At 39.3% G+C, this 15,716-nt stretch overlaps 1 protein-coding gene across 1 annotated transcript; it reads right to left on the reverse strand.

Annotated features, from left to right (window-relative positions):
- Positions 1–1,098: 1,098 nt before the first annotated feature.
- LOC145493320 (retinoblastoma-binding protein 5 homolog) lies at positions 1,099–15,659 on the reverse strand. Its single transcript, XM_081472763.1, has 17 exons — positions 15,492–15,659; positions 12,263–12,288; positions 11,828–12,000; positions 10,934–11,074; positions 9,765–9,852; positions 9,095–9,166; positions 8,236–8,265; positions 7,893–7,972; positions 7,530–7,655; positions 6,632–6,684; positions 5,313–5,413; positions 4,907–4,978; positions 4,206–4,289; positions 3,725–3,828; positions 3,303–3,396; positions 2,957–3,095; positions 1,099–1,996 (listed from the first exon to the last, which is right to left on the reverse strand). Exons 1-17 carry the CDS (start codon positions 15,508–15,510, stop codon positions 1,854–1,856), a joined length of 1,545 nt encoding a protein of 514 aa, XP_081328889.1. The 5' UTR covers positions 15,511–15,659; the 3' UTR covers positions 1,099–1,853.
- Positions 15,660–15,716: the final 57 nt, after the last annotated feature.

The raw sequence follows: 15,716 nt of genomic DNA on the forward strand, positions 1-15,716 counted from the left end.
AAGATAACATACATAGGAATATCGAAACATGGTTTGTAAAATGAAAAATGTCCCATCTGTAGTAATGGCACGAAGCGTCCGCTTTTTATAATCCCTTCAACAGTTAATGAACCTTAATCGACTCCAAGTGCTAATAAGCTCAGTGTTTACCCTTGGTAAAGCACCTGTCCATTAAACAAAAGTGATATGTTGGCTTTAGCAGTACAAGCTTTACCCTGGTTAACCATTCTCGAATTTCAACATGTAAGGTTAAATGCCTACTGTTCACGGTGCTCCCTTTTTTCTGCCACCTCCCCCCCGCCTCCCCACCTAAGGCAGTATTTCGATTACATATATCTCATTAGCTGTTTTGGTGTGTAGTATATTTTTACGAGTTGTGCCGTATTTTGACGAGCCCGTAGGGCGAGTCAAAATACAAACAACGGGTAAAAATATAAAGCGATACTACACAGCAAAACATCTAAAAAGAGATTTATTATCCAACTGCTGTAGTCAATAAATTTATCAATGAAAGAGAGAGTGTGTGAGTTTTTCGTGCGCGCGCCGACCTGTACGGCAAATAGGTTTTCTACTGTACAAATAACTGTACAATATCGCTGTATATTTGTACTGTTATGCTTTTACTTTTTATTTAAGTGTCGATGTATTTAGCACTAATGTGGTAATTGGGGACACTGTAAATAAATAAACAAATATTTCAAATATAACATAAACTATTAAGAATCCCAACTGGTGGGAGGCTGACCAGTTGGCTATTTACACAACGCGGTCGAGGAGTTGAACTCGTGGCTACCGAGAACAAATCCAGATAGCGGTAGGGCGGAGGATTTGAACCAGGGACCTCCAGATTTCAAATCCAGCGCCCTAAACCACTCGGCCACGCCGCCTCCCTTGGACGGTATTCGCAGCAGTTGGGTAATAAATCACCATACAGGATTAGGTAAAACAAACATAAGACGGCGGGCAAGAAAAAGTACAACAAATGAATGTTTTCGACAGGGATGTCACTGAGCATGAAAATGTGTATGTTCTGCGAGATGTTCTGCGAGATGTTATGTACAATATCGCTGTATATTTGTACTGTTATGCTTTTACTTTTTATTTAAGTGTCGATGTATTTAGCACTAATGTGGTAATTGGGGACACTGTAAATAAATAAACAAATATTTCAAATATAACATAAACTATTAAGAATCCCAACTGGTGGGAGGCTGACCAGTTGGCTATTTACACAACGCGGTCGAGGAGTTGAACTCGTGGCTACCGAGAACAAATCCAGATAGCGGTAGGGCGGAGGATTTGAACCAGGGACCTCCAGATTTCAAATCCAGCGCCCTAAACCACTCGGCCACGCCGCCTCCCTTGGACGGTATTCGCAGCAGTTGGGTAATAAATCACCATACAGGATTAGGTAAAACAAACATAAGACGGCGGGCAAGAAAAAGTACAACAAATGAATGTTTTCGACAGGGATGTCACTGAGCATGAAAATGTGTATGTTCTGCGAGATGTTATGTACAAGTTCTGTTTCCACGTTATCCACAACAAAAAGCGTCTTTGTACGGAGTTCTCACATAACTTATACTGTTTGCTTCTAAAAATTCCATTGTTTTCAGAAACCGGGCAAAGCAACAGGCAGAGTTAACAACGCCTACTTATTGAGTCAATGTAGAAAGCGCTTCATCTTGTGCTGTTTCAATACGGAAATAAGTTCCTGTTTCAAATCAATTGGGAAAGCATTTCGTATGTTGTTTCAAAATATGTGAAAGCATTTCCTTTGTTTCAGGGGAAAGTATCTCCTCTGTTGTTTCAATATGGGATAGCGGGTTCGATGTTTCCAACAAGGCGTGGTCTTATTCAAAGGCGGAGTCCGTGTCCAAGTCCGTTGACAATTCTGGCTCGAGTGTATTAGGTACAGCGGTAACAGGCTCTATCTCTGCGGCAGGCGCCTCTACAGATGGAGATTCTCTCTTTGCGGGGGATATTCTGTGCTTTCCTGAGAAAACAAATACGGAAACGTGTAACGTTAATGCATGGTTGGCATGTGATACGGGATATAACAACCCTAATAGCCGCGTGATATTCCTATTAAAACCGTTGTCACCCTATCCAAGAGTAATCGACATGTTATTCCTGCTGCCAATATCAGTAAATTGTCAGGCAGACAGTTGATTAGAACAGAGGAAGTTATCAACTACTTAATACATTATTTATAAAACATTTTTGATGTGAAGTTTATATGAAATAATTTATATATGAACTGCGGTTGTAGATGAAAGTGAAGAATGATCATCGCAGTAAATTTTCCAATTTAAGCAATTGGAAAGAAGAAGCCTGAAAAAATCAGGGCTTCAACGGGATTCGAACCCGTGACCTCCGCGATACCGGTGCGATGTTCACATTTTTCGTGTTTCTCTTGGGTTACAGAAACCTGAGTGGAAGTTTGGGAGAACGAGAAATGCTGTGGGAACACGAGACTAGGGCAAATGTTTCCACAGTTTTTTCGAGTTTTCCCAAACTTTTAAGAGTGTTTTTATAACTTGTTAGCATAAATCCACTAGCGTTCTATAGTGAATCCCGTTCTCTTATTGGATTCGCAACTCGTTATCTATTCTGTTGTAGATAGTGAGTAGCCTGGCAATGTGCGGTTGCTAACAAACTGACGGCCACTTTTTTGCGTTTACGAAGTGTTTGGGAAGAGGATTAGATAAAGTTTTGAACGACTGGTAGATTGGTTCTTAAAGAATTAGGATATTTGCTCTCAAATTCCATGTGACAGTTGATTCGGGGTGATCGTCAACTATCACGTAACGCGCGCGCTTTCTCACGGGGTGTTTTCTAACAGCCTGGGTAAAGCAAGAATTCCCGTTCAAGGGGTCTGTGGATTACATGTCCGCGAGGGACAAGCAAAATGCATAGTAGAAGTATACTTTAAGGTAATTCCAGTTTCACTTACCAACGCTCTTGCTGTCGTGGTGAAGCTCACTTGAACTATGCCGGATGTCGATCACCTTAACCTTTTTTCTCTGCGACTCAGCTCCAGTCTCCTGAGAAGCGCGCCTCTTGTGTTCGGGATCATGGACGTGAATTTCGTTCTGTGAGGCCAAAAACAACAGATTTTAAATTGCTGGCCCTCCCAAAATTAAAATTTTATTATCAGCTGAGGGTTTAACATTGACCACGCGAAAAATCTACCGGACCTAAGGGACATGTTTCTGAAATCGTACCACTATGCCAACTTCCTAACCGCTGTTTAAAAAAGGGACCTAAGGGGTTTAAAAAGGGACCTAAATTCAGCACACCTCTTGAGTCCATCCAGTCTCCTCAGGGTCGTCAACTTCAGGTGCTACGGGAAGGTAGTAAATCGAGTCCAAATCTTCATCGTTCTCTTCATCGCTGCAACATTTAACATAAGACGATTTACGCCAAGCATTCGAAAAGAAAAACTGAAATGTTAACCAATATGGCCGTAAACGAATGCCGAGCCGTAGGCGAACGTTTTAAATACGTTTCTGACAAATTCTCGCAATCTCTCTGAGTGTTTGCATCGGGCTGTGTGAACAACAAGCGGCCGTTTTCTGCTTTGTTATAAAACAACGCTACCAAGATACAATGATACTTCATAACCGTGTTTACATAGCTTCACGTAAAACGACTACACCACCAATCAGAGCGCGCTTTTCATGAACGCAATGTTATAAAAAATGTTGTTTGTGCCTTGTACCTGCTACACAGAGCTGGAATTCTTTCCACCGCACACACATCGACTTCATCCTCTTCCCCTGCTTCCGTTTCAGAAGGCACTTCAGCTTCTTCGTCCTCATCTTCCTACAAGAGACAAAGCAACAGTTCTGTAGAGTAGCTTTAATCAGTCTCGGGCAAAATGCTATTTTTTTTCTTTCAACTAATCAGGAGCAAACCAAAGACCGAAACCAAAGTGCATTTTCTCGCACTTGGCATCCGTTGCATGTTTTCCCGCGCTTGACGCAAGTTGCATGGTTCTGTTTCGAATTCTGATTGGTTCACGGCGCTTTCGCGTTTGTTGTTAGTACCATGGTTCATCACAGCATTACAAAACCGCTCTATGAGTCTTCGAATTATCAGATTTGGGGATCAGATACTGCCTGTACTGAGAAGAACTCGAGATGAACACATCCTTGGGTTTATGCAATAAATTATAGTCTTGAAGTTGAAAGTACACTTACTATGTCAAATTCATTTTCTTTCTCTTCATATTCTACATTTTCGTCCAGCTCTTTAAAATCTGGTGCAAATGCGCTCCAGTTTTCCTGTGCAAAAATACAAAGACCAACCATCGTGTGAAAACTATTGCTAACTTTCATTTTACTGCGTCTTTTAACAACAAGTGAACCCCGAACATCAAAACCAAACTAATGATTGCGTTTAACACAACTGTCAATCACAATTACCACGACAACCACCCCACCCCTTCCCCGAAAAAAAAAAAAAGACAAAAATGAGAAGGATAAAAATCCACTCAAACCCCACGCACGCCAGTTGAAGCAACATTTTTTTTCTATTTTCTAAGTTGTCCACTAAGGTATTTGACGACAATGTAAAACACAACAGCCAGTTTGAGTTCAGAACTTCAGAGTTCGCATGTCATTGGGAGGTGCAGTAATAGCCACTAACCGTGACGATTATCTGAACAAATTCTGTGCAGTCGGGTAACAAGCACTGCTTGTGGCGAATCTTCGTACACTTGTCAGAAATAGTTTGCAAATTGAGTGTTCAAAAAATTGTGACTTGGGCTTGTTTTCACATCTTCTCATTTCTCCTTGGCTCATTTAGAGACTGAATTTCTTCACTTCGCTGCCAGGGTTTTGTTTGGGTCACAGGTTTTTTCCCTTTCAAAAATTTTATTATTCACTTCATTCAAGCTTACCACGTGATTTTGGGCCCAAATCGAGACTACTCCACTTGAAATCGAGGCTATAATTGGTCGGATTGGGTGCCACTAAAGAAAACAAAACACAACTAAGTCATTCCAACAGGAATTGGGTTTCTACAACTATACAAGTACAACCTACGACTCGAAGGAAATGCAGACAGAGATTAGGTAAGTCTGTTCAATCCTTTACATTTGTATTAAATAGCCGTTAAATGATTGGAATCAATTCTTTTTTCATTTTAAACTGATCTTGAAAACACCAAAGAGGTAAGTGTTATAAGAAACTTGGGCTAGTAAGTTATCATAAACTCATTATCATAATACGTCATCGTAGTGCCATGGGACGCATAAGGCCTTGTCTCATAACACAGCAATGTTATTAAGAGGATAACTGCCTTACCACCACTTCCAATAACAGTTCACCCTTAGTTCCATGAAGGATTTTGACTAGATTCCCAACTCCCTTCTCCCAGATGTAGAGTGCATGTGTCCGAGATGATCCTAGCACAATACAACACAGTAATCAGTGATTAAAAATAACCATGGTTCATACACTTCCAGTACTTTATAACAATTATGTGTTCAATAACTCCGAGATTAGACGCAAGAAAGTTTAACATGGTGATTAATGACTGTGTTTCACGTGATATTTGGCTCTCAAACCTTCAAACCTGTCCAGGGGCCCGTTTCTCAAAGGTCCCAAAAAGTTTTCGCACCCGAAAAGCTGTAGCAAAATCTCAACCCTTTTGACTACCGAGCTGTTTTATTCATATATTCTTGATATGAACAGAGGTTCTCTTCATACAAGAAGTTGCAGGTGTATAGTCACCTCTCTGTCTTTAAATAACGATGAACTAAAAATGGCTTTTTGGGCCCGAAGAGATTCCGGGCCTTTTGAGAAATGGGCCCCAGGATCATTGTACAGTGTTCTTGCCCAAGGCAAGCGCTGGTTGTCTCAAAAACTAATATCTTGAGACACCTGGCAAGTGGCACTTCTTCCCACCCAAGTATGTAACAAATTGTTTGGACAACCTAAACATTATATATCCCTCTATGGGGGTATTCTGGTATGTGTGGTGGGAGCATCTGCTAACCAGGTCTCCACATTTGCACCCCATTTTAGCAAGGATTTACATTCAATATGATACCCCATCCTGGAAATAGGAGAGTACCAATATAGTCTTTTAATGCCACAGAGCGGACCTGTTCTGATGACCTGTTAAGCTAGATAGTTCATTTACCTTCACCAGATCTGTTTTCTGTGACTTGACTCAATAGGTGTTTAAACTAGGAGCCTAACAAGGCCCACTTGCTCAGGGTTGCACCTGTAGACTGCGAGCAGTCTCTCTTTTCCTTGAAAATCAATGGGGAAGAATGCGAAACAAGTAAGTGTGCGTGCGTGACTGTGAGCATGACGTGTGAGTGGTGATGCCACAAGCTGCTAGTAGCGTGGGCGTCGGAGGACAGACTAGTAGAATTACTCTGTTACCAGAGTGCCGGGCATCCAAAACATTGTATGAAACCATTGCAGTCTCTCTTTTTGCTTGTCTTTCGACGCTACTAGCTACTTGCACATCACTCTCACAGTTACCCTTGCACGCTTACATGTTTTGCGTTCTACCCCACAGATTTTCAAGGGAAAGAGAGGCTGCTCACAGTCTGTTGTGCCTGGAGTTGAATTAACAGTATCAGTACAGCAGTAAGAAACATGAAACTTACCTGCACAGATATATTCTCCATCACCCGAGAAACAACATTTTTTCCACAGTGTTCTAGTAAAACAATAATGAGATCAGGAGTAAATTGGTGCACCACAATGTACCAAGGGAAAACTCTTAAGGTGATCACATAAACAGAGTGATTTTCAATTGAGTCTCAAAAGTAATTAGGTAATTACTTTGGTTTTGGTTTTGGTTAACACCATTTTACTACAGTTTGAGACTGGCTGAGTACTCTAATTGGTATTGGTTTTACAACACTCAATTGAACTCCACTCTGTTATTCAATGGGGTTCAGAACAGATGAGTTCATTTCATATGCTTCTCAATATTCTTCACCTAATTTTCAATTGGCTTGCTTGCAAAACTAATATTTACATGTAAGACAAACACACTACAAACTTATTCAGTAAATTTATGATCACCACTTCATGGAAATATGGTGGCCTCATAAACAAACATTGGAGTTATTAGCAGATTGGGCTACAGATCAAGCGACCCAGGTTTAAGCCTGGCTATGGGATCATTGTGTAATAATATTGTTGTGTTGGTGGACAGGACACTTTCCTCCTGTAGTGTTTACAAGCCTAACACTAATCCGGCATTAAATGATGATCAAGGTTTTAATTTTTCCTGTATAAAGTGGCTTTTACTGCTAATGTTCTGTGAAGTTGAGGGCAGTCACTATCAAAACTGGAGGAAAAAAAAATACAGAAAACCTCAAAATTGATGCTAATCCCAGATTAACTTTTAAGCTAATTAAAATTGCGCCATGTATAAATGGGTACTACAATGGTCTAAATGGGTACTGGTAACAACAAACTGTTTTGAAGGGAATTCCGGAAAAAATATTGTGGGCTAGTGTGTGATGGAAAACCAATACTTCAATTAACAATCACCTGTTAACAAGATCTTGAAGTTTCTGTATTGGCTCAGGTTCCGCTCCTTCAGTTCCTCTGCATGATAGCACAATCTGACTGTCAAACACCCTGATTATTCTGTCCTGTGAGTTTATTAGGAAAGCACTGCAACGAAAAAGGCAAGGTCATGTAAAGATGATGAGAACATGCAATGACTGGCATGTAGACCACAAGTAGTCCCTCTTACACTTAGTCTGTCATGTGTGAGAAAAATTCATGTTGGTGTATTGCAGCTACTTACCCCAAATGTAATGCACATTTTCTCTGGGTTAGCCCATACTAAACTAATGAATGATAAACAATTTTAGAGAAGAAGATTCATCAAATTCTTAATAAACATACCTGCCTCTTCTGGCAAATTCTATTGCCTTGATAGCTGTGTTAGCACTTGTTCCTGTTTGGATTCTAAATGATGTCACTACCTGGTAAATGGTCAGAAACAAAGACAGTCTATACCGTGTAATATAAGCTACACACTGCATCATTTCTGACAGTGGGGAGCTTAAGTAAAGATGGCAGCAATGCCTAGGACAATATCTAATAAAAAATTTAGATCTTACATCCAAAGTTTGCAATATTTATCTATATTTGTTCACAGTGCCTATTTGTCTACAAACTTGTTCAAGTTAAAATATATTAATTCTAAAACAAAAAAAACAAAAAGTTAGTCCTCGTGGTCACTTACTTCATGAGTCTCTGCATCAATCACCAGCACCTAAAAGAAAGATGCAAAATTACAGACAAGTCAATTTGAAATCTTTAAACTTAAGTCTTCACTTGAGCCAAAGAAGCCTACCCTACTAAAGCAAAATTCCCATTTCCACAGCAATTGAATTGACAATTTCAGGTTAGCCTTCAGCAAACAGTTTGTTGGCAACCATTTATACAATTGGGAGGAGAGAGACACCATTAGAGAAAAATTTTTTTGCCTAAGAAGACAGCCAAAACCCCTAGCCTAGTGCTATAACCCTGCCTACTTGATTTGCACTAAACATTACAAGAAGGTCACCATGCTACTCACGTGCTGGATACATTTGTCCTGGTAGCAGCTGGAATTGTGAATTGAGGTAGCATGGCCGAGATGACCCACATTCAACGCATGATAATTAAGCCAAGTGCAAACCCCCACTACCTTCCAGGGGTGGTGAATGGTCCTTCAAAAACCATGGGTATTGCAAAATTTTCGTCAAAGTTTATGGTTTATTCAAAGCTGGGAATGTTGTTGAAGTACTGATTTGTTTGCTTTATTTATAAGCTTAAATGACATCTGAATGTCTTAGAACCTGAACATCTTGAGCTCGCATTTAAAACAGTTTGAAGTCTCAGTTTCCCAATTGAAGAAGTCAAAATCTCTTGGGCGCACAAAGAAAAATGCTAGTCTTGCCTTCTTGCAAAGTCTTGAATTTACCATTCACCACCTCTACCTTCTAGCACTAAAATTCCTTCAAATTTAAAATCTGAACTCCACCACAGACATACATGTACATGTACCACAGCCCTACTTTTGCAACAAAGTCTAGCTGCAATTTAGATCTAATACTCACCTTGCCTTTAGAATTCCCTGTGTAGATGTATTCTCCTTTTCTATCAAATGATGCCACAATGTTCTGTTCAGACTGCAGAAATACACACAGATCAATAAAGATGAAAACATTTGATTTCAAATTGTTTTCTTTCCGTGAAGTACATATAGCCTATAGCAGAATCTTTGCTGTCATTGTTTAGAATTGCCTCTTTAGCAAATAAGTTTGTATAGAGAAGGCATCAGGCAACCGATACATGACTTTGTATGAATTCAATTGACCCCAATCATGTAAAAAGCATAAGAAATTTGTTCGACTTTTTAGTAATAAGTGAAATGTTTGACTCTTTACCAGAGATGCAAACTTAAAAAAAATCGAAATCTGGGAGATCAACAATAATTTACCTTCTGCACCATCCGAAAAAGTTGTTAAATGTAGAGCTTCCCAAATTCAACCACAAAAATGGGCAAATATCTAACAAAGTCCTCCCTCCCCCCTTCCCAAAAAACATCACAGTTGGTCAAAGTACATGTAAGTGTGAAGGATGTACTTTAAGTACTTTCCTTAGCACCCAGGAGATATGGAGGTCCGCCTGTACAGGAGACTGGGAGATTTGCTCTGTATCAAACTCCTAGATAATCCACAAGAGCTGGCATAGATGTAGATGCATTACAGATAATATATGTATTACCTCTCCACCATTTGGCAAGGAGAAGTGCTGTCCATCCAGCTTCACAAGCACAGGTGCATGTTTCATAGGACAGACAAGGATGATTTTACTGGAACAGGAACAAAAAGAATTTCAGATATCTATTTAGACAGTCTTTTTCAAACAAGTTAAACTCACTACTGAACTGCAAACCACTATATCAAAATTGTTTTTATTTATCTCATTGGCTTACCAGTAGTGCACTGTAGGCAAAGGTAAATGTTTTACCACACTTGTCAGAAACTTTGGACTTGGCCAATTACAATATATTAATTAATTAATTGATTAATTAATTAATTCATTAGAAATTCTAACATGCTCCTGAGGTTCAGGGTTCTGGCAAAAACGAAATCACAATGAGGTTGAGGCAGGAATAAATAATCTCTTTTGCTCTAGTCCCTTACATGCAAAATTTGCATGTAAGGGACTAGAACAAAAGAGATGTTAAAATTCTAACACGACATTGAGGCTTACATTTAATGTAAGCCTCAATGTCGTGTTAGAATTTTAACATCTGAAATTGGCCTACCTACATGTGTTTTGTTTGAATTTTCTTTAGTCTTTTAATTTGCAAGAGGATCCACAATTTTGTTGCAACATTGCAAGTTAATTTACACATTGCGACATTTTACACTTGTCTGAGTGGTGATGACACTCCAACTTATTATTACAGTAGTGACGCAGGGGTTTCATTAACTACTGGTTTTCACAGGTGTTTTAACCCGATTGAGTAGAAAAAGGAATAAAGTTTCGTTGTAAATTTTCTGTAATGAAGTTTGTTGTTTGTTTGTTTGTTTGTAGTGCCATAATGCAAAACCAATTACTTCTAGTAAACGTTTGAAGTTGTCCTTCAGTAGCATATCGGAGTACATAGATATATTGATTCAATTAAGGCCTTGAGCTACTGTATTTTCATTCCGAGCACAGCATCATCAGGGAATGAAAGAAAATATTCAATAGTGTGTGATATAAAAGTGGTGTAGGTGACACAAATGAATGACTAGAAAGCTCGGAATAAAAATACAGTAGCTCAAGGCCTCATCTGAATCAATATATCTATCAACTACGTTTTAGACACTCACATGAATACCCCTCTAATTAGGAATTTTAATAACATTGTGATTAAATAAATATTCAATGGTTGTACAAACTTGTTTCTTGGATGAAACTGCACTTTGGTGACAGGAGATTGAAAACGGTACTTCTGGTCACACTCGCCCGACAAGACATCCCACACTGACACATTCCAGTCATTAGAGCCACTGAGCAGTTTGCGACCATTACGACTCCAGCTGAATAGCATGTCAAATTAAAAACCAAAACTCTTTAAAACATAGCAATGAAACAATTTCCAACTTTTACTAATAGAAAATTTTATTACTAACAAGGGTTTACCTGACCTTCTCAACGGAAGGAAACTGGTTTTCACAGCCAGACAAAACTGTTTGAACTGGACTTCTTTATAAGAAAAACATTCCCCCACATGGGCACACCAGGCAGGAAAAATCATCAATTTGCCTGGTGATGGGCCTTTACTGAAACTTCTTCTTATTAAGAACTACAATATAGATACGACCCTACTAGTGCTCTGATTGGTCAAAAACCCATGTTTTATCAGAGTATAAAACATAGAAAAAGCGTGTTTTATTGTTTTTGGCCACATTACCTCTATATCATAAAACAAATGAAGAAGTCTAATCCATGTATTATACTGTGACAAAACATTGCGGACATTTGAGAACACTCGAGAAATGTTGAAAACACTCACCTGCGGCTCATGTTTCCTACGTTTCCCTTGTGTTTTCAAATGCTCTCACCTTACAGATTTGTTACTTAGTTTCTGTCTAACATACAATATTTATTTGCTTATTTCAGTATCCACAATTAGTACAGCGGTACTAAACACTTCAACACTTAAATAAAGTGACTTATTTTTATTATTTTTTTTAACGCTTGTCATGTTTTATTACAGTGTAATACACGGCTGAGGTTTCTTAATTTGTTAAATAATCTTGTGTAAAAATGAAGTTTAACAATACATGTACCTAACAGAAGTGACAGGGTGTACATGGGCACTGATTATTTTAGCGATTCCTCTTGTTAGAAAATCCCAAATGACAATACGTCCGTCATTGCAACCCACAGCCAAGAGAGAACCTCGCCGATTGAATGATGCTGTTCCTGCAACACTAACTGAGTCTAAACTACCATCATACTCCTGCAATGAAAGTTTTAAAGTAGCCATCAGTCTCCAGTGAAAAGGAATGTACTGACTCTTATTAGTAGAATTCTACTAGTATATAAAATGAATGTAAATGCTGTAATCTGATTGGTTGGAGTATCATACACTATCAGCCATTAGTGTGCAGTAACTGCTACAAAATAGTGATGTTTTCTTGTTTTTCTGATGGTCATTAAAATCTAAATCATTAAATTATAATTTGAAATTAGTGTATTAATAAAAGAGCAACTGTCCTCACCTCAGGGTAGCTTTGCCCAAACGATTCTGAAAATGTAAGTTGGAACGAAAACTTGAAGTAAGAATATGAAACATCTTTGCCTACAATCTACTGGTATATATATTTATCATTTTACATTTTATTTTACAAATTTCATAAGCATATGCATAATTTTTGGGGTCCCTTTTAATAAAACAGTTATTCCACTCGCATTTGTTAAAGGAGAAGGTCACTCCAAAAAGCTTACTTTTTTGTCTTTGTCTATAGCAAGTAAACATTCAGCCTTTCCACTCACCGAAGTTTCAGCCTCTGAAGTGCCTGCTATCCTGAAGAAATTTGTCTCGAAAGAAGTGACTTCAGAGACCACCATTTTGAAACTGTCTTGGCAGCCAGGCTGTGTTTATGTGACGTCATTCTGTCCGACTCAAAATTGGCAGGAAGGAGAAAAACCTGCAACTGACTTGGCATCCTTCACAATCTATTTTTTTTTTCAAGCAATTATCCACATCACTATCTTCAGTTGGAGTTTGGAGCATGTTTGGTTCTAAATAATATGGCTCAAGAGCAGCCATAACCCAGAGTGGTAGTGAAAAGGTTCTTTGGAAATCACTTGTACAAAATCTCTTAGATTGTATGACGTCATGAAAATGAAGCCTGGCTGCTGAGTACTGTTAAAAATGGTGGCAATGGTGTTCCAATTTTGGGCTTCTTTGGAGACAAATTTTCATGAGGAAAACCTACACTTTAGAGGCTGAAACTTTGGTGAGTGGCTAAACTTAGTACAAGGTTTTTATTAGTGCTGACAAAAAATATACATTTTTTGGAGTGACCTTCTCCTGTAAGATCCTTTTATACACACTGTACAATGGGGAAATTTTTAAGTGAACACTGGTTGGCTATAGTGTTTAAGCCAACTCTCCCACATTATCCAAGAGTCTTCCTAATAAAGACTGAATCTTTCAGTCTCCCATACGAGTCACCAAATCTTCAAGATAGGGAGAAAAGAGCTCAAGGTGTATTTTTCACACCTATTTTGTCCAATTTTTTGGTGTTTTGACTCTTCTATTAGATAATTTTTGGATATTTGATGCTTTTTTGAGGTTGAATCGGAGGAGCTTTGCTTTTAACAACTCTTAAAAGGGGCCTGTAAGGTATAATTGGCGACCTTCTGCATTTCAATTTTTTAAGCTTGACATCTCTGTCAGAGACATCCTACAAATACTAGAGTAAAAAACCACTGCTATGTAAGTGAACTTCATTTACACAGACTACATAGCACCCTAACACATGGAAATGAAGTGGTCATGTAATCTATATTAAGTCTCCATGTATAACCTCGGTTTGGAATGTTCTCCCCATCTCAGGCCCCCCATTTCAGACCTCCCATCTCAGACCCCCATCTCAGGCCCCCATCTCAAGCCACCATCTCAGGCCCCCCATTTCAGACCCCGCATCTCAGACCCCCATCTCAGGCCCCCATCGCAAGCCACCATCTCAGGCCCCCCACCTCAGACCCCCCATCTCAGGCCCCAAGCCCCCCACCTCAGACCCCCCACCTCAGACCCTCCACCTCAGACTCCACGCTTTTTGTGTGAGACTACAATATCAGGCCCCGACAATGTCAGCTACGTTTTTCGCGCAAGACTACAATATCAGGCCCCGAACATGACACCTACAATCTCAGACCCCACGCTTTTCGTGCATGCTTACAATATTAGGCCCCGACAATGTCAGACCCCACGTTTTTCGTGCAAGACTACAATATCAGTCCCCGAACATGACACCCACAATTTCAGACCCCACGCTTTTCGTGTGAGCTTACAATATCAGGCACTGACAATGTCAGACCCCACGCTTTTCGTGCGAGACTACAATATCAGTCCCTGCACGTGACACCTACAATCTCAGACCCCACACTTTTCGTGCGCGACTACAACAATGATCATAAGCCCACGAACCCTCGCCAAAGATTCATTTTTTGGGCAATCACTCAGCCGCACACATTTATGAGCCGACATACTAGCCGCCTGAAGGGGTTTATTTATTTGATTAAGGACAGGCCAAACGTGACACTTCATTTTAAAATTTCAGTCAACGACATGTATTTACGATACATACCATACCATACCCTCTGGTTGCAAGTAGACGACTTATTTTCACCTATACATTGCTTAAACTGGTATTTGAAAATAGTGAAAGAGGCCTTCCAGTGCTGTCGATGAATATAACTATCAATATTTCGGGCGTGAAATTATACAAATATCCCAATAAAGAAATGCTGTAAAATCACCTTACGCTTGATCTTTATAAACGTGTTATACACTTCTCGTCGGTCTACCTTATTGCATAGAAAAGCTTTGGTACATTAAACGAGTAATATGCGAGTGTGAGAAGTGCGGGACTACATGAAGCAATCGGATAATAACTTCTGAGATGGACATGATACCAATCTGTCAGCGAAGTCTGCTAATAAACAAAAGCATTTTGGGGTCAGCAAAAATTTCAAGACGCTGGTTGCGTGACTTGAAACAAAGTGATACATATAATTATCTTAGAACGTTTTGGGACGGATGCTTGCTTCAAAAATATATTTTAAAAGTATTTATAATTTATATATTTCCTAAAAAATAGTACCAGAATATGGTAATAAGAAACGCGATGCTGTGAAGTCTATAGGCTAGAAAGGAAGTTGGAACAATGGTGACTTTCTCTTCCAGTGAACTTGCAGTTTGTTATTTGTAATAGCCATATTTCATAATAATTTCAGTACACTACTGAAGAATTACTGCACTATTTAGCACAACAGTTAACATAAAGTTAAACCCGACACATAAAACAGTCAAACCCAACTCATATGATTGGGGTCTGATATGGTACGTTGGGGTCTGATATGGTAGGTCGGGGTCTTGTATTGTATGTTGGGGTCTGATATGGGGGACCTGATATGGTAGGCCACGTTCCAACTCTAATAGCATGTGCAGCTGAAGGGTGAATTTCGATGAATTTGTATTCCCGCCAAGACAGGGTCAGATAAAGGCTTCATCCTATTGGTCAATCGACTATTCCTTTGGGATCCAAGCTTTCCCTGAACTACAAATCACGCGAGGGAAAGCCAGAATAATATGTCAAGAAAATAATTGCTTCTAGCCACAATACACACAAAACAACAATGTAATACCAAAAAACCCAAACTTGAGGCTACAAACAATAACGCTTATTCTTTTGACAGGAGCGCAAAAACTGTACTCACGAAGCAGTTCGAGATTCATGGCAAACGTCTGGTCCAGTTCCTTCGACAGCACAGTCTTGATCTTGTTATTGATTTCATTAACAACACATTGAAACCTGACACAGAAATCAAGTGTGCATCGCTTTGAAACTTTGCTTTAGAGGAGCTTTTGAAGTTTCCTTTTCGATCGATTTCCACTCACGTCGCTTTTACCGCGTTACATTGTCTTTCTACGCCAGCGGTTTT

The sequence above is a fragment of the Orbicella franksi genome, chromosome 7 (genome assembly GCF_964199315.1).
Source record: "Orbicella franksi chromosome 7, jaOrbFran1.1, whole genome shotgun sequence".
NCBI classification, from domain to species: domain Eukaryota; kingdom Metazoa; phylum Cnidaria; class Anthozoa; order Scleractinia; family Merulinidae; genus Orbicella; species Orbicella franksi.

What these genes read in the sequence shown, in the direction of transcription:
- LOC145493320 (XM_081472763.1), bottom strand. An exon ending in CACCCTGTCACTTCTGTTAG is followed by an intron (nt 11,075 to 11,827) that starts GTACATGTATTG and finishes CATGCTATTCAG; the next exon opens with CTGGAGTCGTAATGGTCGCA. An exon ending in AACTGTTATTGGAAGTGGTG is followed by an intron (nt 4,979 to 5,312) that starts GTAAGGCAGTTA and finishes TGTTTTCTTTAG; the next exon opens with TGGCACCCAATCCGACCAAT.